The 23,800-nt window shown below is 39.2% G+C and overlaps 1 protein-coding gene across 1 annotated transcript in view; it reads left to right on the top strand.

Moving 5' to 3' along the window:
- The window catches only part of LOC122791475 (butyrophilin subfamily 2 member A1-like), a 797,187-nt gene that overhangs the window by 129,050 nt on the left and 644,337 nt on the right, over positions 1-23,800 (top strand). The window contains exon 2 of the mRNA XM_044059218.1: positions 18,430-18,498. Within this exon, the coding sequence (XP_043915153.1) occupies positions 18,432-18,498 (67 nt within the window). The 5' untranslated portion in view covers positions 18,430-18,431. The remainder of the gene's footprint in view (positions 1-18,429; positions 18,499-23,800) is intronic.

Raw genomic sequence — 23,800 nt, forward strand, 5'->3', positions numbered from 1 at the left:
ACACGCTGTTCAACCTCAGCCTCTCCACAGGCTACATGCCCATAGAATGGCACACAGCAATGGTTATTCCACTCCACAAAGAAGGGGCCACAACTGAACCTGGTAACTATTGCCCCATAAGCCTGACTAGCCTGGTCTGCAAGGCTATGGAGTGCATCATTATGGAACTCATTAACAAAGACATTGGGAACCTCCAAACACTTGACCTGACCCAGTTTGGCTTTGTTAAGGGCAGATCATGCCTAATAAACCTGGTTGCCTTCTTCAAGACAGTCACCAATGTCATAGACGAGGGAAGGTGGTTCACACAGCCTACCTTGACCTCACCAAGGCTTTTGACACCATTCCCCAATTGGATATTACAGAAAAACTCACCAGCCTGAACATAAACCCCTACGTCATGAGATGGGTTGCCAACTGGCTTAGAGACAGAACTCACACGGTAAGAATAGTGGGCCCCAGGTCTGACTCTAAAGCAGTCACAAGTGGTGTTCTGCAGGGCTCGGTCCTGGAACCCGTACTGTTCAGCATGTACTTCTCAGAAGTACAGGCAAACACAGGAGGACTATGGCTAACCAAGTTCACCAATGACTGCAAACTGAGAGCCATAATTGACTCTCCGGCTGACATGGACATCCTCCAAAAGGGCCTTACTGAGACAGACACCTGGTGTCAAAGTCATGGCCTCAAGCTAAATGCCAAAAAATGCATAGTCATCCTGTTTGGGAAAAACAAAACACCCACGAATTACCACATAGGTAGCAGCCCCCTTAATACAGAAGAGGTAATAAGAGATCTGGGGACCCAGGTAGATAGTAATCTCTCCTTTGACAATAATATTGCCAAAGTAGTTAGGAAATCACTCTATGTGGCCCATCTAATTACTAAAGGGTTCACATCTAGAAAATAAGAGGTTATAGTGCCCATCTACTCATCACTCATCAGACCCATCATAGAGTACAATGCCCCATTTGGGATGTACCTCACAAGACACTTCCAACTGCTGGAAAGACCACAAAAGTACCTCACCAAGAGGATTACTGGCCTCAAACATATGTCTTATGCAGCCCAACTGAAAAAACTCTGGCTGTACTCAGTGGCATATTGCTTACTCAGAGGTGATCTCTGCCTGACTTACAAAGCCATGTCCGACTCAGAATTGATGGACATGCTCCACCTAAAGAAATCCAAGTCACTGCAAGCCACATGCTCTAGTGAGCTAAACCTCACCACAACAATAAATAGAACATGCTGGAAGGATAGATTTCTGTCACAGAGACTCCCCATGCTTTGGGACAAAATTCCTAACTACATTAGGCAGAACCCCTCACTAACACTCTTCAAGAGAAACCTTGACGAGTGGATGAATAACAGAAAATACACCCCTGAGATCACTTCATTGGCTCTGCTTGACAGAGGCACAGTTAATTAATCAGTGGGGCAGCGAAAGCCGATGCACTCTGGCTAGGCTTATAAATGCCCTCGGCCAGATAGCCTAGTACCTACCTATGAACCTATAAGATTGCTGTAGTAGCTTTTGTTGGTTTAACAGGCATGTTACAAAATATCAAGATAAGATAACTTGCTGTGGTGGGGGCCCCCCCAGGATCAGGGGGCCCCCAGTGACCGCAGGGTTCCCTGGTGCCTAAAACTGGCTATGATGCCAAGATATCAGAAAGTGTACCATCTAACATAAGTTTCATCATAATAATGATTAACTTTTAATAAGATGAATAGTTTAACCCATTTAAACTCTAAGTGAAAATAAGTGGTTTAATTTCATATATAGCTAAAAGAATCTAACTCTAGCATTTTAAAAAGGGAAATAGTAACAATTAGTAAGTAAGGAAAGAAAGAAAGAAATGATTTACCTTCTAAAAAGTAACATGCAGCACCCATTCATAAATATTCAAGACCTTATTTAAAATAATAAGAATTCATAACCATGGCATACATTGATTTTCATTTGTCCTTCAGTTTACAGTTTTTGACTTTTATTAACCAACCATCTTGTGTTGCATTTCTCATCAAAGAAGTTGATAGATTCCAGTCCATTTCTGCTATTTTTTTCTTGGATTTTATTTTTCTGTTAAAATCCATTGCATCTTCCTAGGTGTTAAAAATCTTCTTTCCTTCTGAAAGGTGAATCCTTGTTTTTGCTGGAAACAAGACTTGTGATTTGTTTTTCTTTAAGCCTTTAACAACTGGAGTAGTTGCTTTTCTCTTGAACATCACTAATGTAGAATAGTCATTGTCAAATCTTATAGTATTCCCTTTAATTTTACCTGGATAATTAGTCCATGCAGCTTTTAAGAATAAATCCTTATCTCGACTTGAATAAATCTTACAATCACTGACCTTGTTGAATGTGTTTTTATTTAAAGATGCGTTAGAAAGTGTCTATGTGCCCAAAGGCAAAAGCTTCAGGTAGGTTCAAAGTTTTAGGGAGCCAGGTATTAAGGAATTGAATCATACTGTCTCCCTCTTCTTTTTCAGGAATTCTTTAAAATCTGATTTTATTCATTGTAGATCTGTTCTCTAGTAAGTCTTCTATTTTATCACATAATAAGTTGTTTTTTTCAGAGAAATGTAGTGTTCTAATTTTCAAGTAATCTTCCATCAAAATCAGACATCGCCTCTTCTATACTCAAGATTTGTGATAATTGTTATTTAAGAGGTTCACTCAACACTTCAACTCTTTTTTACATTCCTCTTTAAAATTGTCCATTTTGCTTTCTAATCTATCTTTACAGATAACTCACTGATGTTACTTAGTATGCCTGTATGTCTTTTTTTCATAGTATTGTCCTGTACACTGGGCTTAAAGTGGCTCATGCTAAGATGATTAGTTCTTTCTAGTTTTCTTGACAGGAAAACCCCACTAAAAATTTTCAAGCTTGTTATTTTTGTGTTTAATCTTTCAGCAGGTGGCCAGCTATAAATCCTTCAAGTTTTGAAATGCTCTAATTGAGTTTTTTAGTAAATATCCTGTCAGAGATGTTAAAATGAAGCAGAGCTAAAAACAGTGCTGATAACTGCTCACTATCTGAGCCACCCCCCCCATACTCTATATACTTGCTTATATTTTTTTCCTTAATTCCCTTACTTCTTTATCATCATAAACAAACCTTCTGATTCATCTGCTTAAACATCACTCTCCATTTTGTCCATTTTCTATAAAAATGGCCTCATTCTTTGCAGTCCTCTCATAAACTTTTTATTTATTCTTCTTCTTTCATTATATCAGTACCTACTTGTCAATTTCTTAATCTCTTTGCTGTCTTTGGTATAATTTCCATATTGCCCAATTCTGGCCTATACCACCATATGAATAGAAAAGCCCACTTTCCATTTTCATGTTTTACTTCCTATAATCCTTTTGATAATATATATATATATATATATATATAATTGTCTGTTCTAGTTCCCCTTCTATAAGTGAATGATCTTTCTTTACCTATACTTAACTTCCCCAATTTCGTTATATCCGTATATATTTTTATATCTTATATTATTTTCCCAACATTTTGCCTTATGCCACAGTTCAGATTCTACTATTAATATATTTATATTCATTTAAAATTCTGATTCAAATTCCTACAATATCTTTAGCCAGTTTAGTATCAAAATGTTGAAGTAACGTTTGGCAAACACAGGAATGTTGAACTGCGGTTGGACAATTTCCATGTTGCCGAATGTTACTTGAGTGAGACAGTTCATATCATATCGTATCGCTGATATGAACCTCAATGTTATGAGTACAGATCGAGGTACACTGCAGACTGGGAAATCCATCCCTTTCCTCACTGTAGTGCTATGTCAGAGTTGGAATATATATTTAGAAGGGGGTGTGGGGTCACAGCCCCCTCACAGGGGGGCACAGGGGGGGGCTTGCCCCCTGCAAAACAGTCAATTTGTAGAGTTGGAGCTAGACTTACCTTAGTTTCTATGTGGACATCCAGTTCTCTATTCAATCTCAGTGTCGAATCTGCTGTATTCGTCCATCAGATTCAACATTTAGACCTAATTAGTATGCATGGATTTGGCATTATGGTTTGAAGTTCAAAACATAATTTGTTTTGAATGTCAATATTTTGATAGTAAACCTTTCTAGCCTTTTAACTATTATCACATAAGGATATGATATAATAACTTTACGCACACCTCATTCATCTCTCACACCTGCCGTAACTACCCTATCTAGAATAACTACTATCATATGTAGCAGTTTAAAAATTCCTACTTTCAACAGCACTACAGTTTCTGGATAGATTTCATTATCTGTACTCACATACTGCCACTGAACATTTTTTTTTTTTATTTTGATTGGTTTGTGTCTGTGATTCTAATCTTGCATCCTGCAAACACACGATATCCAGGTTTACGTCTTTACTAATAATCTTCTAATTTCATTTCTTATGCCATTAACATTCACTTTCACAAGGAAAACATGTATATATATATATATATATATATATATATATATATATATATATATATATATATATATATTCCCTTTTCAGTGAAGTTTTTGAACCTCCTAATTTCAACTTTATTTTTCTAACTGAAATCCCTATTGAATTTACTCCTACTTTGAATTTACTCCTACTTTCCACATACCTTTCCCACCTGCCCACCATCCTTTTGCAATATTCCATGTGTATTATTTTCATTAATGGCATAAATATCTTCTCCTTCAGGCTCCTCCACTTTACTTTTTTTACCTTGTTCTTCATAGGTACATAGGTGAGTACTAGGCTAATGGCCTTGGAGCCAACAGAAGCCTAACCCAAGAATATTCCCAGTCATCCTGTTGGTGGACGTTAGTTCCTTGTGCCCCTATCAAGCAAGGCTGTTAAAGTGATCCCCAGGGTGTATTTCCTGTTACCCATCCACTCCTCAAGATTTTTCTTGAAGAGGGCTTGTGAAGTGCTTTGCTTAGCATGAATGGGGAGTTTATTCCACAGTATGGGAAGTCTCTGGGTTAGGAACCTGTCCCTACAGCAGGTTCTGTTTATTGTGGTGATAAGGTCGAGGCCTTTGGAGTGTGTGGTGCTGCAACACTGGGTCAGACATGGCTTTGTAGGTCAAGCAGAGATCACCTCTAAGTAGGCGATATGAGACAGAGTATAGCTGGAGTTTTTTTGAGTCTGTCTGTATAGGGCATGTGTTTCAGTCCTAGGATCCTCTTTGTGAGGAATTTTTGTGGCCTCTCCAGCTGTTGTAGGTGTCTAGTGAGGTACATGTCAAATGCAATTGTAATGGGTTTATTGAGGGATGAGTAGAGAGGGATTATGACTTATTTCTTCCTGCATGAGAAACCATTTGTAATGAGGTGTGCCACATAGAAGGACTTTTTAACTACAGTGGCAAAATGGTTGCTAAAAGAGAGGTTGCTATTGACCTGTGTCCCTAGATTTCTTACCACACTTTGGGAGTTGAGAGGGCTACCATTGATGTGGTAGTTTGTGGGCAGCATTTTTTTTCTGAAGGGGATGATGATGCACTTTTTAGCATTGAGCTTAAGACCATGGTTCTGGCACCAGTCGTTGGTGTCTCTGAGGCTTTTATGTAGGATGTCTACATCAGCTTGAGAATCAATAATAGCTCCCAGATTGCAGTCATCTACGAATTTAGTTAACCAGAGTCCCTTGGTGTTGGCCTGAACTTCAGAGAAATAGATACCAAACAGGAGAGGACCCAGGACAGATCCCTGTGGGACTCCACCTCTAACTGCCTGGAAGTTGGATTTGGAGTCTGCTACTTTCACTGTGTGGGTTCTGTCCGTGAGCCAGTTGGCAACTCATCTTATGACGTAGGGCTTAATGCCTAGGTCAGTGAGTCTGTCAATAATCCCTGAGTGAGGGTGGTGTCAAAGGCCTTGGCTAGATTGAGATAGGCTGTATGAACTACCTTCCTTCATTGACCACTCTGGTGACAGATTTGAAGAAGGCTATCAGGTTGAGAAGACATGATCTGCCCTTCACAAACCCAAACTCTGAGGGGTCCAGGGTTTGAAGGTTCCCTATATTCCTATTTATGAGGTCCATAATGATCTGATTCATGGCCTTACAGATCAGGCTTGTCAGCCTGATAAGGCAGTAGTTTCCAGGGCCAGTAGTCACTCCCCCTTTTTGGAGTGGAATGACTGTAGCGGTGTGCCATTTGGTGGGCACAAAGCCTGAAGTGAGACTGTAGTTGAACAAGGCACTCCGGTATGGCACCAGTTGCCTTTGTAATTCATGTAAAACACAGCCAGATATATTATCAGGTCCCATGAAAGCTGTATTTCTGGTTTTGGATAGTGCAGCTTCTACCCGTGCAGCCATGACATTGGGGATTTGGCATTCCTTGGGTATTAGGATGGGCCCTTTAGGGGGTGAAGTGGGGGTAAATTTTGCACTAAACCTGTCAGGCAAGATATTGGCAATATCTGTTTGTTCAGTATAAGTGGTGCCATTGTGCAGTAGCTGAGAGCACCTCTGCGTATTGTTATGCAGATTCTTGTCCTAGCTAAAGAATGCCTTGTGGTTATCTTTAGCATCTGTAGCAATATTGTTTTTGTAACTAGATGAGGGATCTCAGTTTTTTGCTGAGACTTACAAGGGAAATTTTCCAGTCTTGGGACCCTTTTCTGCAACAGTTGTTTCCTTCTGTTGTAGAGTTTGTTTATGACAGAGGACCACCAGATTGGCTTCCTTTTTTTGGAGGACATGATCGTGGTTCTGTTTGGTATGGCTTGATCCATGCCCTTCTGTAAATAATCATACAGCACCTTGGTGTATGATTCAGCAGCCATACATCCATTCCCCATTTGCATGGATGACATGAAGTCATGCCCTTCTGTAAATACTCATACAGCACCTTGGTGTATGATTCAGCAGCCATACATCCATTCCCCATTTGCATGGATGATGTGAAGTCATGCCCTTCTGTAAATACTCATACAGCACCTTGGTGTATGATTCAGCAGCCATACATCCATTCCCCATTTGCATGGATGACATGAAGTCATGCCCTTCTGTAAATACTCATACAGCACCTTGGTGTATGATTCAGCAGCCATACATCCATTCCCCATTTGCATGGATGATGTGAAGTCATGCCCTTCTGTAAATACTCATACAGCACCTTGGTGTATGATTCAGCAGCCATACATCCATTCCCCATTTGCATGGATGACATGAAGTCATGCCCTTCTGTAAATACTCATACAGCACCTTGGTGTATGATTCAGCAGCCATACATCCATTCCCCATTTGCATGGATGATGTGAAGTCATGCCCTTCTGTAAATACTCATACAGCACCTTGGTGTATGATTCAGCAGCCATACATCCATTCCCCATTTGCATGGATGACATGAAGTCATGCCCTTCTGTAAATACTCATACAGCACCTTGGTGTATGATTCAGCAGCCATACATCCATTCCCCATTTGCATGGATGACATGAAGTCATGCCCTTCTGTAAATACTCATACAGCACCTTGGTGTATGATTCAGCAGCCATACATCCATTCCCCATTTGCATGGATGACATGAAATCATGCCCTTCTGTAAATACTCATACAGCACCTTGGTGTATGATTCAGCAGCCATACATCCATTCCCCATTTGCATGGATGACATGAAGTCATGCCCTTCTGTAAATACTCATACAGCACCTTGGTGTATGATTCAGCAGCCATACATCCATTCCACATTTGCATGGATGACATGAAGTCATGCCCTTCTGTAAATACTCATACAGCACCTTGGTGTATGATTCAGCAGCCATACATCCATTCCCCATTTGCATGGATGATGTGAAGTCATGCCCTTCTGTAAATACTCATACAGCACCTTGGTGTATGATTCAGCCGCCATACATCCATTCCCCATTTGCATGGATGACATGAAGTCATGCCCTTCTGTAAATACTCATACAGCACCTTGGTGTATGATTCAGCAGCCATACATCCATTCCCCATTTGCATGGATGACATGAAGTCATACCCTTCTGTAAATACTCATACAGCACCTTGGTGTATGATTCAGCAGCCATACATCCATTCCCCATTTGCATGGATGACATGAAGTCATGCCCTTCTGTAAATACTCATACAGCACCTTGGTGTATGATTCAGCCGCCATACATCCATTCCCCATTTGCATGGATGACATGAAGTCATGCCCTTCTGTAAATACTCATACAGCACCTTGGTGTATGATTCAGCAGCCATACATCCATTCCCCATTTGCATGGATGATGTGAAGTCATGCCCTTCTGTAAATACTCATACAGCACCTTGGTGTATGATTCAGCAGCCATACATCCATTCCCCATTTGCATGGATGATGTGAAGTCATGCCCTTCTGTAAATACTCATACAGCACCTTGGTGTATGATTCAGCAGCCATACATCCATTCCCCATTTGCATGGATGACATGAAGTCATGCCCTTCTGTAAATACTCATACAGCACCTTGGTGTATGATTCAGCAGCCATACATCCATTCCCCATTTGCATGGATGACATGAAGTCATGCCCTTCTGTAAATACTCATACAGCACCTTGGTGTATGATTCAGCAGCCATACATCCATTCCCCATTTGCATGGATGACATGAAGTCATGCCCTTCTGTAAATACTCATACAGCACCTTGGTGTATGATTCAGCAGCCATACATCCATTCCCCATTTGCATGGATGACATGAAGTTTGACACTTCTGCTTTTAGAAGCTCAAAATTGGCTTTGGAGAAGTTCTTTACAGTGGTTTCCTTCATGGGGGGGGGGGGGGGTGAGGGTAGGATTTAAATATCAACTGTGATTAACTTGTGGTCAGATATAACTAAGGAGGAGTTGATTACTAGTGTAGAGCAGCAGTCCCCCATGTTTGTAATGACCAGGTCGAGAATGTTTTTACCTCTGGTAGGGGTGAGAATGAGTTGGTCCAGGGCATTGGAATAATGAATTCCAGAAATCGTTGGGCAAACAAGTTGGAACAGAAGTAATTTTCCCAGCTAATGGAGGGGTAGTTAAAATGTCCCAGTATAAGGGTATTAGGCTGAACCTTAATGCTTTCCAAAGTGTTCAAGAATATGGAGTGGGAGTCTTGGGACATTGTGCAGGATCTGTAGCAGGCTACAACCTGGGTTGCAGTTTTACCCAGTGTTAGTTGTACCTGTAGTATCTCTGATGCATTGTGTTGGGCAACCAGTCTGGAGGTGTGTGTATCCTTTATGAAGATGGATACATCACCACCTTTGGGGCTTTGGTCCACACCTCCTTTAGGGCTTCGGTCCAGATTTAGGGGTCGAAAGGTGTGATATGCAATGTAGCTTGGTATCGCTGGCATGCTCTCTGGAACCTTGAACCAAGTCTCTGTTACTGCACAGAGGTCGATGTTCTTCAATTTAAGGGGTGACTCAAGTGAGTGCATTTTGAGATTTAGGCTTCTAGCATTGAGTAGCATATCCCTCAGGTTGTGTTTGCTTGTAGTTGTTATGGTGGTAAATTTGTCTTCAGGGCATTGCCTAAAAAAGGTACTATATGGGTGGCAAGAGCCTTTGCCAGTATCCAGAGTCCCAGGGGTGACAGATGCATGTCATCTCTGGCAAAGCATCGAGGTCTGTCGATCATGTCATCCGAAACAGACAGATACTGGATCCCCTTCGAATGACACCAGAAACTTAGCTAATTGTTGAAGTCAATCATTTTCTGCTTGTGCTGTGGTATCATTCTAGGTGACAGTAGGATGCTACTCAAGGCTAGGGTCATACCTGCCTGGGCTACAAGATCCGAGACCTCCTCCATGTCTTTTTTCATGTAGTCCAGGGAGGTACATCTTAGGTCATTCACAACAAGGTGGACAATGACAGATTCATATTTATACTTGTTGTGGAGAGACCCAAGTGGGTGCGTTATGTGGTGAATCCTGGCACCCGACAGGCAGCTGACCGTAACTTTCTCCTTATTCAACCTAGTGAGCAGGACATCAGTGTGCCTTACTATTGAGTCACCTATGATTAGTGTATTGGGTAAAATGTTTTGCTGTAGGGGCTTAGGCTGAGTGGCACAATGTTTATGTGGACTATGTATCTTGGGGGTAGTGTTAGGATGAGATGGTTGCTTGCATTTCTGCTTCGGAGGTCTTTGTTGTTTGGGCAGATTTTTATTGAGAGCATCTGCAAAAGTCTTCACTTAAGAGTACTTGTCTCTCTTCCTCACTACTTAAGTGCCTTCAGCTTCTCCATATTCATTCGGTGTAACAATGTTTATTGCTGTTTGTTTTTGTAAGACTTCTCCCTGTTCTAATAACACTGAACCATCAAACCATTAATGGTCTGTTTCATTATATTGTCTCCATTTCAAAATTTTGCCCTGCAATTTCTACAATTTTTAACTGAACGTCCTCTTTATTCACATTATACACATCATGATCTTAATGATTGTCTTCATCAGACACAGACACACACACACACTCACACACACACACACACACACACACACACACACACACACACACACACACACACACACACACACACACACACACACACACACACAATTCACATTGGCCCTTTGTCAAATAACATTAATTACCCTTTTTATATGCACAATATTCTCTTCTTTCACAGTTAATGCTACACATATGTCCCATGCCCTAGTCCAAACATTTCTGTCATCGTGTTTTGTTTTAGTTTTGTATGCAGCATGACAGCATTGCTCAAAGTACATATTAAGCACATTCCATACAATATCAGCAGTTATAAACTAAACAGTCAGTTTTCTTTTTTGTGTATTAAAGTTCTTGCGTTAAAAATCATAGTCCTTCTAGGGCTCACAGAAAGCTTTAGCTTCATGTAATTTTCTAAACTTTTCTGCTATCACTTAGTTTTCCAGTGTTATTTCACAAAAGACTTAATTTCCTAAATATATCACAGCTAATGTTGTTAACAGTAAATAACATACCTGTGTATTATTTTTCCATTTATTTGTAGTATTCTCAGAGCCAGTCTCCTTTGTCTTGTAGTTTGTACTATTGTGAAGCAATTAAATAGTTACATAATCTCACAGCCGGAGCATATGATTATCTCTTCATTTGATGCACCTCTTTACTGCCCAATACGACTAAACCAATATAATCCACAATGTTTTGTTGCACATTCACTTCAATAGTTTCTTCATTGCTTTGACTGTCTGCTGCTCTTTGTGGAGTGCCAGTGCCATAAAAAGCAAGTTCAGTTTCAGTATCAGCAGATTTACTGCATGCAAGCACTTCCAAAATCCATCTTGAGTTTCAGTATCACCAAATTCCTGGACACATCTGTCTACAATATCAAACAGGAAACTGATGATTCATCACCTGGTTTATCTGTCTTGATAATTTGCAACATTTTTTCAGTCTCTAAACTACCATAATTTTAATGTTGTTCACTGCTATATCTGCAAACTGCAAATCTGCCATTTCTCCAGCAAATTCTCCTTCATCTAGCATTCAACACTCTCCTTAAGCTTCCCTCCTTTGTACAACCTAGAAGGAAAAGAAAGGGGAATTTACTCAGTGGCCTGGATAAATTTCCGCTAGTCAATATAAATGCCACCTCAGATCACCCTTGAAATGCGGCCACTAGAGTAATGGAACTAATCTGGCCAACAAAGGACGAAAAAATAAATAAGCAAACAAATCAACAAATGTGCCCTAATCAAATGAGGTCTCAATTGCTGCAGTTGTATTGTTGTCTTAGGTTTGCCACCTTAGTCTTCCCCATTCCATTTGACATTAGTGGTGTTCAAAAAAATGGAGCCACACTGTTAAATGGGGTCAGGGAGCAGCAAATTCCTTTCAGTATCTGCAGGTACAGATGTCACACTGGATCGTGCTTCTTGCAACAAATGTTAGTGTCTGACATTCTTCTGATATACCGAAAAATAAGTCAGCAGACATTGTTAACTTAAATCCCCCATGCAGAGATTAACATTTATGCTCCTGTGACCACATTCTGGCGGAATTATACACTCACTGTGCTGCTTGAATTGCTACATCTCACAACATATTGTGTATTAGAGCAGGACTGCACTGGTGTTTCTCTTTGGCCACAGATCACATCTTTGATCTTAAATGAGCTTCCCTCAAGCTGATTAGTCTTCATATACTGCTCTTAACTTGTAATGGATGCATGGTAACAAAGAAGCTTACGTGGTTTAGGCAGACACTGCATCTATTGTCATTAATCTGCAACCTCTCAACTATGGTAAAATAGCAAGTGTGGTTCAACTCAGGCTGCCAAGGAAGTCTTCTTGTTTGAATAGATACATCCAGCATGATATCTTTGTCAAACTGGCTGCTTCCTTAATGAAAACATTAGTTTACTAACATGACAGTCAACGCCACCATTCCTAGTATTTGTTTTTACCCTTTCACTCTTCACCATTCCTCAGGTGTCGTGGGAGTTATAGGATGTACAAGGCAAATGCATCTTGCAGCCATATTCACCTTGCCAATATGCATCCCGACACTGTACCTCCTTCTTCAAGCAGGGCAAGGCCAATCAAGTTGGGATAAATTTGTTAATACCCATCCAATCATCCATTTCTTCTTTGAAGGAAGATGATGTATCACACTGCTTGATTTGCCATGGGAGAAGGAGCTTTATAATGAACCTATATTTCTACCATGTTTTATTTATTTGCTGATGAAAATTTGGATCCATGGTCCTGATAATTGTGAGACTATATGATTTGTGGAGATACTAGAGATCTAAGACCAATGGGTCCCTAATGGAATGGAAAGCAAGGCACAGATCTCCTCTCAAAAGTCTTTAAAATACTTAATAAAGAAACAGTGCTTCCAGTCTTTTCTAGAAGTTTAGAAGTTTTAGGCCAATGATCTTCATAGTTAGGAAGCTCTAAGATCTTTCGATTTTGATATGTGTAGTCAGGGATATCCCAAAATAGTATTACATTCAATAATTGGTCTAATCAATGCAGAATGTATATGGAAAATGACCCCTCTAGATCTGAATGATATTCCCTTGGTGATTAGCCGTATCGAGTAGAGGGACATCCTGATTACTGACATTACATGATAATGAAATGAGAGGGAGTTATCAATCCATTTTCTAAGGTCTTTAATAACATTTTCTTTTTGGAGTTGGGTGTTAGCTAGGTTGTTTGCCAGGGTAGGGGTTGTTTACCAGGTGTGACAACACTGAGCCCTGTGGGACACCACTATTGTGTGATGAGGCACCTGTTATCTGCACTGTACGAGTTCTGTCTTTTAGACAGCTTGCCGTCTTCCACATAAGGATCTATTTGTAATACATTAAGCTTTCTTACTATGCTAGCATGGGAGATGGTGTCATATGCCTTTGTCAAGATCAAGATAAGTTGTGTGTACAGAATCAATGCTGTCAACAGCCTGTATTCCCTTTTTGAAGAAGTTAACCAGATTCATTAGACAAGATGTACCCCTGAAAAAAAGTCGAACTGCTATGGGTCTAGCCTGATGAGATTTTTAATATCATAGCATGTCAATTATAATATGTTACATGGCTTTCCAAATAAGACTTATCAGGCTCATGGGCCTATAATTCTAGGGGTCAGTGGTGGGCCACCCTTGTAGTGTGCCATCGCTACTGCTGTATGCCAAACCTCAGGGAGAAATCCAGTGGCTAAGATCAAGTTAAATAGCTTAAAGTATGGCTTTGCCATGGCTTGTTTAATGCTGTTTTTCAAACAGGCTGGTATATTTCCAGGCCACACCAATGAAGCATTTTTACTCATGGAGAGCACCTTCAGTACATGTTCTTTAATGAAGATGGGGGGGGGTCTGAGAGATGTGGGGATAAAAGGGCTTTGGATAGTTGTCTCTGCGATAAAATTTGCACTGAATCTATTTGCTAGTATGTTGTCAGTGTCTACTGGATCAGAGTACATGATGTCATTATGATTAAATCCAGAGCACTGTTGGGTGTTATTTTGTAGTTTCCTGACATAAATAAACAAAGCTTTGTCATTGTCCTTAGCTTCAGATGTAAACCAAGTTCACAGGCTGCTTTAGTAGACCTAGCCATAATCTAAGGTCATAGGCTGCTTGTGTAGACCTGATAATATTAATCAAGTTATTAGTCGATTTTATGTGGGTGTTTTGATCAGCTGCATATTTTAAGGAGTTTTTTTTTTTCATTTGTTGCATAGTTTATTTATGATGATGGACCAAAAGAGGGATTTGTTTTTGGATTTCTCATTATATTTAGATATGGGTTGGGACCTAGAATTGTTTGTGAAACTACCAGCAGTAACAAAAGTCTCGGATGCTGCTGCTACAGGTACATTTTGAAACTTCATCATAGAATTTGATGAGATTAGTACATTTAAAATCCATGAATTCTAAAACTGATTTCAGTGGGTTTAGAGATTTGGGGGGTGAATGTAACTAATTTATAATCAGTGGAATAGTAGACAAAGATGCTGTATTGGTAAGGACCAGTTCAATAATATCATATCCTCTAGTGTTTTTTTTTTTTTTTTTTTTTTTTAACAATCTGTACTATGCAGTTTTTGTTTATTAAGTCTAAGAACTTTTGGGCATTTCACATATTGGAGGCATTGGTACTCCATTTTATTGATGGCTGTTACTGTCTCCCAAAATAATGGCTTTCTTGTGTATAGGTTGTTTACCAAGTACATGATGTTCAGGGAACATTGAGGGTGTCCTGTAACAGGCATTTTAATAGCTGATAGTTCATAGCCCATGTTACAGCAGTTTTAACATAATGTAGAGTGCTGCACATCTCCTCTATCTGTAACTATTGAGTTTTAAATTAATTAATGCACTGTCAGAATGAATTAGAAAGTAACAGTATCATTTTATTTAAAAACATGGTTACTTATTCAGTCCATTAGCCTGTAAATGCAATCTCACTGGTGTATTTCAAGCTTTTGAACTTGCCTACCTTCCACTTTGCATGAACAGATTCTTGAGAAGCTTAGAAGCTCCTACACGGCCAGGGACCATCTACTGACTTCTTTACAATATGAGCAGTAAACAGTATGGGGAAGGACATTCTAAATATATGTTCTACTCCATGAGCTGTTTCACTAGGTTCATCATTCACTGTTTTTCTCCATAGATTTTGATTGGAAGGTCCATAACAGTCAAAAGTATTTTCTATCTAAAAGGAATTTCTGTCTTACCTTTATTTGTTTATTTATGTATTTATTTATTTGGATTCTGAAGAATTCCTCTACCTGAAAAAAATAGCTAGAGGCATAGGTAACTTGCCTTATGGAGAGAAGCCTTGGAGGGCTATGAGAGCTCATTTTGTTCAGTAATTCAGACTCACAAACTTTTGTGGGTGAAGATAATGTGTCCATCATGCATGTCTAAAAGACCCTGCAACAATAATCTGCACAGAAATTAACTAATTCCTGTTCAGAAACTTTGATACTGTTAGACTGCCTGAGTATTTCCAGTTTTGAAACCAAACATTATTTTTATTTAATATTTGTTTACCAGGAAAGTCCGACTGAGCCCATTTTCAGCAGAGGCCCAAGGAGAAGCACTCCAGATGCATGGCTTTGGAATGTGGGAGGAAACTAGAGGAAACCCATGCAAATGCAGGGAGAACATGCAGACTCTGCACAGAAGGAACCCCAGCTGAGAATCGAACCAGAAGACCTCTTGCTGTGAGATGACAATGTTAATTTCTGCAGCACTGCTCCACCAATATTTGCAAAAAATGTTTTGTTACTTACAAGTTCTTTCTCACAGTTCCAAAAAAATTATAACTCTTCATTTCTGGTATTATTTATTAAACTGAAACATTCCAGTACAATTTTATCTTGTGTGGCTTTGTAAATCAAAACTGTTACCCCTCAGACATGTGTGTGTAGTACAACTAAAAAAAACAAAAAAAAACAAAAAAAACAGGATTATTTAGTCCATGTTCAAAGTTTAGTAGTTTAGTGTTTTACATCAGTATTGTTTGATTTAACAAACTGAGGACTCATTTTCATTCCTGTTTTATTTCATCACCAATAAATATGTACTATATTCTAGCATTGATTTTACTAGATTGTAACAACACTTAGGAATTAAGTCAGCTAGGGTGGTATACAGGAATATAAACCCTGATTATCACTAAGTTGACCTGGATTTGATTAGAGGCTTGGGCTGTTAGAAGAGTAATGAAGGAGATTGCATAAAAATGTAAATGTAAAAGTAATAACACATGATGATGTTGCGAGATATATGCACCCACACCTGCTGTGTTCAGGGACCCAGGTTTTGCCCTTATGACCAAACCCTAGCAGGTGTGACTAAATCCCAGCATTCCCCACACACTGTCCTTATATTTATAATTATAGTGTCGGTCTCTTTCTGCACAGTTTTGCCCTGGTTAGTTGTGCTCTACAAAAAGTGTGTCTCATCAGTGTCCTATATTACAGTTCATGCTGCTATTGCAGCAGCATGTTTTACTGGCTACATGCATCACATCACATGTATGTATTTATGTGACTTAGTGAGCTGTCCCTCTACTATACTGTGCACAAATGACTTCACTGACATGAAATCATCTACTATATGCTGCACATCTCACTTGTGGCTTCAGTGGTTCATATGCATACTATCCAACCTCTGAAAATCAGAGATAATCTGTATGGGCTGGTGTTTAGCAACTAGTATTATTTCATCACAGTTATCTCACATATACTTGGTCTGTAAATGATAATTCCTCAGATTTTTTTTGGAATCTAGTTTTAATTAGAACAGTCCTACTCAGAAACTGAGAAAATGCTAGATAATGGGTCAGTTTTTGTCATTTTAACAGTCTTCACAAATAAGTTTAGTAAAGCAGTTATATTGGCCAAACTGTAGATAGCAAAAAGATAGTTGCAATGACATGGTATGGCACAAACTCAAAGTGATGGCACATGTGATGCCCGTGCCCTGGCCCAGCAATCAAGGAGCCTCAATCCTCACCACTACTCCAGAGAAGAGTGTCTCATATATGAGGAAAGTTAACAAATACACACAGTAAAGTGCAATTTCCCTTAAGAGCACACAGAGATCACAGTCAGTTCAAGGCTGGTTGCTCCCTTGCTCTCCAGGTCCCCAATAAGACTCCCCACTGGCACAGCTATAGGGTCCAGATCTCAGCTTAGTGGGCAAGCTAAAACCTCCAGCATCCTCTCTGTCCAACCAAGTGCTTCGTGTCCCTGCCCAAGTAGCTGACACACACACACACACACACACACACACACACACACACACACACACTTTGGGAAGTGTTTATACAACCACACTGACGCTCCTGGGGAAGGCTGGCACAGGTTCTCCAGCTATACCCCTTTCTCCCTGACAATACGGTAGTACCAGCTGCCACCACCCACTAATATTTATCAGCTACTCAAAGGCCCTTAAAATGGTGTCCAATTATTACTGTGCAATATTATTATCCAATTGGTAGTATAGCCCAGGGCTAAAGCTATTAGAGTGGCTTTGTACAATTTTACCAAAGGCATGCAAGTACTCTAAAGAGCTTAAATTGTCTCTACAAAACAGCCACAGTTGAAAGGTTTTAAAATATTTAATAATAATTAATAAAAACACAAGACAATACTTCTTAATACACAGTGCTAGCAAAAGTTCAAAGATCACAGAGAAATACTTAAAATAATTCAGTAGTACAGTTCTGGCATCACAGAAAAACACTTAGTCTAATATTTCTAGTTCCTAGATATTTCTAAAAGAAAACACAAGTCTAAGATAACTTACATATAAGCAAGAAAGTGCTGTGAGTTGGATGGTCAAGACAAAAATGCTTAATGCATTCTGGTTCCCTCTGTTTAAATTGAAATTGCATTTCTGATAAACATTACATCATTCTTACCCTTCCCTGGGTTCCCAGGGCACACAGAAACTGCATCTACATTCTTTTACACCTAGGCAGAAACCAGAGCAATAAAATACATTCCATAGTAATTATTCCTTAAGTTAAAACAATAGGCAGGATGCTTCACTCCAGACTCACTGACTCCAAATTCTAACTTCAAAGGGACAGGCATGAAATAATTGTAACTTCAAAGAACAGACAAGAAATGCTTGACTTAGCTTTCTTTACAGCAGAGGGCAATCTTGCTACATTGTTTTAAGTTTAACCTTTCACAGCATATTCTTTCAATTAAGAAAACAAGTCTGTAGTTCAACATTCATATTTACAAATTATAGAATTATATACCAAATTCTATCTGGCTAGGCTGGCAGTCTTCACAGCACATTAGAAGGAATACTTTTTTTTTTTTTTTTTTACAATAAAAAGGTGCTGGTAAAATAGGTAAGTTAATATATTATGCATGCAATACAGCAATGTGAATTTAAATTATAACACATTACACAATATTTGGTTTATATAAGCTGACGATATTTTTTTTCCAGGTATGAATTTGGCATTTTCATTTTGGATCTACAGTATCCTGATTTCCCTCTTTAAACTATGTTTATCAGGTGAGACTTTTTTTTTAATTTTGGCTAATGTTCAAATATTTTATTTGTTTGCAAATGTGTAAAAGTCAATGCTACCACCACTAAAGGATATACAGTATGGCATGCTATTTCTATGATCAATGACCCTTTTGCAGTGCATGGGGTGAGCTGATTGTGATGTGATATTCAATAAAAGACAAACCAGTTAAGTGCCAGAAAGATACGTGACCCAACCTTAACAAATGTTAGGCATCCCCTGCTTATGTTGTTAAGGCCGGGCCCCATTCTAGGCAGTAAAATCTGCCCATACAGTGGCAGAATAAAACATTTGTTTCTGCCTGATGTCTGTACTCTTAACATGACCCTAGCTTCCTGTTGTGTGTTTCCCTGCATAATCTGAAAAATGCAAAGCCTCATTGGTCTGTCCAAAGAAATCACATATTTTATGAGGAACAGACCAAAACTATGAAAAAAATATTATATATGTCCTGCAAAAATCTAGATAGTTGGGAGGTATGGAGGTAAGTGTAAACATAACAGAGTGCATTACACAGCATCTCTGACAGTGCTCACTAATCATTTTGTAGCTTTGAAAGCCAGGAAAACACTTAGCAATGTTTTTTCCCCTTTAACTAGTAGTACATGGAGTAGATATAGCTCCAGGGACTACAAAGAATTATGATAATCTCACCAGTCATAATCCATTTTTATGCGTTCTCGACATGGATTCCAAGATTCACCTCTTGAGCTTTACTCTCAAAGTGAATTTCTTGGTATCCATGTCTTGAAAACATAATAAGCAGATTATGATCTGCAAATGGATCATAACCCTCTATATCTTCACTTATGGCAATGGCAGGTCAGATGCAAGTATAGCCTCATGATCTCCATGACCCTGCACCTAAACCAGGGGTGTCCAAACTGCGGCCTGCGGGCCAACTGCAGCCCGTGATCCATTTTTAATTGGCCCGCAGCAAATTCCAAAAATCTACTAAATATGGCCCACACATAAACCTGGCGGTATTGCATTTCTTGTTTAAACCACAGGTAAAGAACAGTGCACAAACAAAAGACAGAAATCAAGCACCGGACAGCTCTAGGATACACAAACAGTTATTCCACATGAAACGCTTGACGAAACTCCACATGTTTAAAACTTATTGTAGTACACAACAATCATAACTGAATGCTATAATGTTGGTGATCGCCAACAAAACTGTGTAAACACACAAATAACTTACTAGAACTACTTCTATTCTAGTTTCTTAAAAGCCGGGATATCATCCAAGTTGCAGTTCTCCAGTCCAAACTATTACTTCAGTCAAGTAGCATCTGCCGGATATCAGTTAACGGTTAACTGAAATCACTGCAATGTCATTGCAATAATAAATGAATGAATAAAAATAAGAACACACGATTCTAGTTACTAGACTAGATGCATAAGTAAATGAATGCATAATAAACAATTGAATGCGATTTCATACGGAGAAACGGAAGGGTACATAACTTAATTTATATCCCAAAACTAATACAACACTCCCCTCTAGTGGACAAAATTAAAAATTACATACAAAAAGAATCCAGATGAAACATATACTTAAAATTACTTGTCTTAAAAAATAAACCAGGTGAGGCAATATAATATATACTTCACCTCGAGTGAGTGGCCCGGCTTTTTGTGTATTTTACCGCATATGGCCCTTGGTGAAAAAAGTTTGGACACCCCCGATGTCCTAAACCAAGCATCAAACAGCTGACTTTTGCTATAGTTCCTTGTTGTTGGTGTCAGCTGTCTTTTAGAATTTATTGGACTGTACACATTGTAACAATATCATTCGATGATGCAGTGGAAATGCAGGACACCCATGGTGTGTTCAGAATCCCTTAGTGCTTATATGAAGACTAATTCCCAATTATTTTTTTTTTACTTGCTGTCAGTGAATGTGTTTATCAACTGTGTGTTTTTGTACTAAAGAAATATTTGATATGCATTACATGAAAGTCAGTAAACATAAAAAAATGCTTACAGAAATTTAGGGATTAATGCTTTGTAAAAGTCCTACTGGTTTCTGAATAGCCCCACCCTTATCTCACTACACCCTGCATATGATGTCTGAAAGGAATATCAGGAAGTCCAACCTTTGAAGGATGCAAAACTTGATGAAAAGTCTTCAAAATTCTTTGCCACTGCTTTTACTTGAGAAAAAAGTGCTTTTAGAAAAAAAGTTGTAGCTTAGGGAGTCGTTATCTTTTGATAAAATGGAGGCGGTACTGCATGCAAAGAAAGACCTTGAGACAAGGAAGGCAAGTTAGCTAAACCTGACCTAATGATATGTGTAATGACTACCAACAGAAGAATCCATAAATTGGAAACTAAAGCAGATACTTTGAAACAAGTGATAAATAGATTCATCAATGCTACTAGATTAAAACTGTAGGAGTTTCTAGTCATGGAACTGATTATGTTACTGAGCTGACACTGAGTGGCCATGTCAGGCCTTGAAGCCTATAACAGTGCTTGAATAATTACTTCACATTAAACTGTCCTGAAAAAAATGAACGTATTCTATGTATGCTGTACTGCTGGAAAGCATCTGTGGGAAAAATAACCAAATGTCCTTTTTGTTTGTAAGTGCAGAGCTGTTTATAAAAATAACAGGGTCAACTACAAAATGGTACACTGTCTAACCTGCAAGCAACAGATTCTCCCATTAAAAAGTGAACCTGGTTATTATCTGACTTGTTTAAAACACTATTTTTGCATGTTACTGTTATGTAATGTGGTTATATAAATGCTGTAAAAGTGATAGTTGCAGGTTTTGAAATGTATGCAGTAGTATCACCTCCACTTTCAGAATATCTAGAATGTATGTGCCACATAAAAGGATGAGTAGAAAAAGGGGGTATGACTAAATCTATGTGTGTTTGGAGATTCTCATCTGCAAGGTATGTAAGCAAATAAGTACTTGCAGTAGAGGGTACTGGAAAAACTGGTGCTATGTCCTCTCTTGGGCACTATGCTTGGATGTACTCTATAGATGTCATGAAATGCCCCAGTTTGAATGTTTAGTTCATGTGTCCTGGGATTTGATTCTGGCATTGATTTGTAATGACTAAATTACTGGCCCTGCTTCTGTGGTCATTTGTGGCCTTAGTGGGAGCTACCTGTGAAAATCTTGGTGACTATGCATTACTGCTCTTGGCTGAAATGCAGACTACTGAGATGAGAACTTCCACATAATTTGTTCTGCTGTTCTAAAGGAGTCACTATATAAATGACATGTGCTACAAAGTGAAGCAATTTGGAAGCTTGTTAGATGAACAACTGTAATACTGTTAATGGATTCAGTGGACATTTCTTTTGCACTTCTTTGTTGAACATAATGGTGATGCTAAACTCTGTGAGGTGGCTGCAGGAAGTATCTTGTGAATGGGTGCACATGTGTGATGGGGTAAATATCTTAAATATAACTTTAAACTAAAAACTGTGTCAGATGCTATATCCTTTCCCCTGCTGTAGATGGCCTCTTTATTGAGTTAGTGTAATAGAGATGTAGAGACAAAGCCCAATTTGCAGACCATGGTTACATTTTAGTGTGTTTGCATATGTGAGACATGGATTTGTGGGGCCAGGGACATGCCAGTGCCACATAGGTACCACAGAAAGTGCAACTACATGTTCTCTTTTTTCTTTCTGAGCATTTAACGTATTGAACATATGACGTCTGTCAGTATGTTGTATTTTACCATGATAATGAGTAGTGTGTGTGTGTGTGTGTGTGTGTGTGTGTGTGTGTGTGTGTGTGTGTGTGTGTGTGTGTGTGTGTGTGCGTGTGTGTGTGTGTATGTGTGTATCACCTGTAGCAGATCCTGTTTTGGCATTCTGAATGGTTGTTCTAGAAGCTTCTGTATTTTGAGTACATTTATATATTTTTTATTTATTTTACATCTGGTTACTGGGAAAGTCCAACTGGACACAAGTCCTTTTTCAGTAGAGGCCTGGGGAGAAAAGATCCATATTTATGAGAAATAGTTATTACAATAAATGAAGGATACACAAAATTTAAAAATTTATGTAATTATGTTTACTAAAATGAACAGTAATTCAGTTAGCATGTGCATTCTGGGTGTAATAATATGGAGTTCCATAAAATTTGCATTTTTGCAGGAGCTTTGACTAGTGTACACCCTGCATGCCTGCTACACCTCTAGTTCACCTATTGTACATCCGACCCAGTTTCCCCCTAGCGAATTATTACTTTACCCCTCACCCCCCCATATTCCACACACACCATACATCCCTTCTCTGCTTAATGGCCCATGGCACAGACAACAGAACACATTGAGTACTCTACATATCTCTGGTACCAATATGGTTGTGAGGACAATCCTGGCATATCTGATCTTCCACATGCTGTACTTCACGCACATAGGTACACGCAAATACCTATCTTTCATGACATGGTAGGTAGACCCGAGTAATACACATTCATCTTTGGGCCGTCCAGACAGGGACAACCTGGACCACAAATGGGCAGATATTGAGTGAATGTTCTGACCATTGGTAGGGTTGCCACCTTTTCAAATGGCCAAAGTGGGACATCTTCGGGACACACATCAGATTTTACAGGCCGACACATACCCATGGTCAGTACAAAGGATAGTACTTTACTTTTATGCCTAAGTGACAGCTTATTCTTTTAGCAGTTTAGTTGCTTATTCTGTTTCTTGTAACATTTAGGTATTTTAGATACAGAATTAACTGTTTTATGGAACTATTACATAAAATATGGGACATAATTATGTCCTACAATTGCAGGACACTTGCCATTTTTAATATTTGTGGTAAGGGAACAACTGCCCAGATAGGGATTGTCCCTCACAAAGTGGGACAGGTGGTAACCCTAACCATTGGGCTAGGCTTAGCAAAAAGCAGCAGTGCGCAAACATGCTGTGTTTCGCTTCCACTTGGTATAACAATCAACATTGCAATGGAATACAGGCACAGGGTTTTAAATGTTATTTGTTCAAGGGACAGGGCTCAATATTCAGCTACGTGCCTTTGTGTTTCCTTTTTATTTTGGTGTTCGCAAAACTGTCTTGTATGCTTTGCATACATTTCAGTATCCACGGACACTGACAGGAGTGATTACTATTAGAGGCAGGCTGTACTAGTCAGCATTTTAGGTTGCGTGTCTGCAGCCGACATATTCACGCCTCCGTGCAGTGCTTAGACATGCCCCCTGCACTCGCCCACATGTCCTATACATGTGGACATTGTGGCAGCACACCTTCATTAATATGCATGTAGTGCTGCTGCACC

Source organism: Protopterus annectens, chromosome 17.part0 (assembly GCF_019279795.1).
Source record: "Protopterus annectens isolate FY-2018-M chromosome 17.part0, PAN1.0, whole genome shotgun sequence".
Lineage (NCBI taxonomy): Eukaryota > Metazoa > Chordata > Ceratodontiformes > Protopteridae > Protopterus > Protopterus annectens.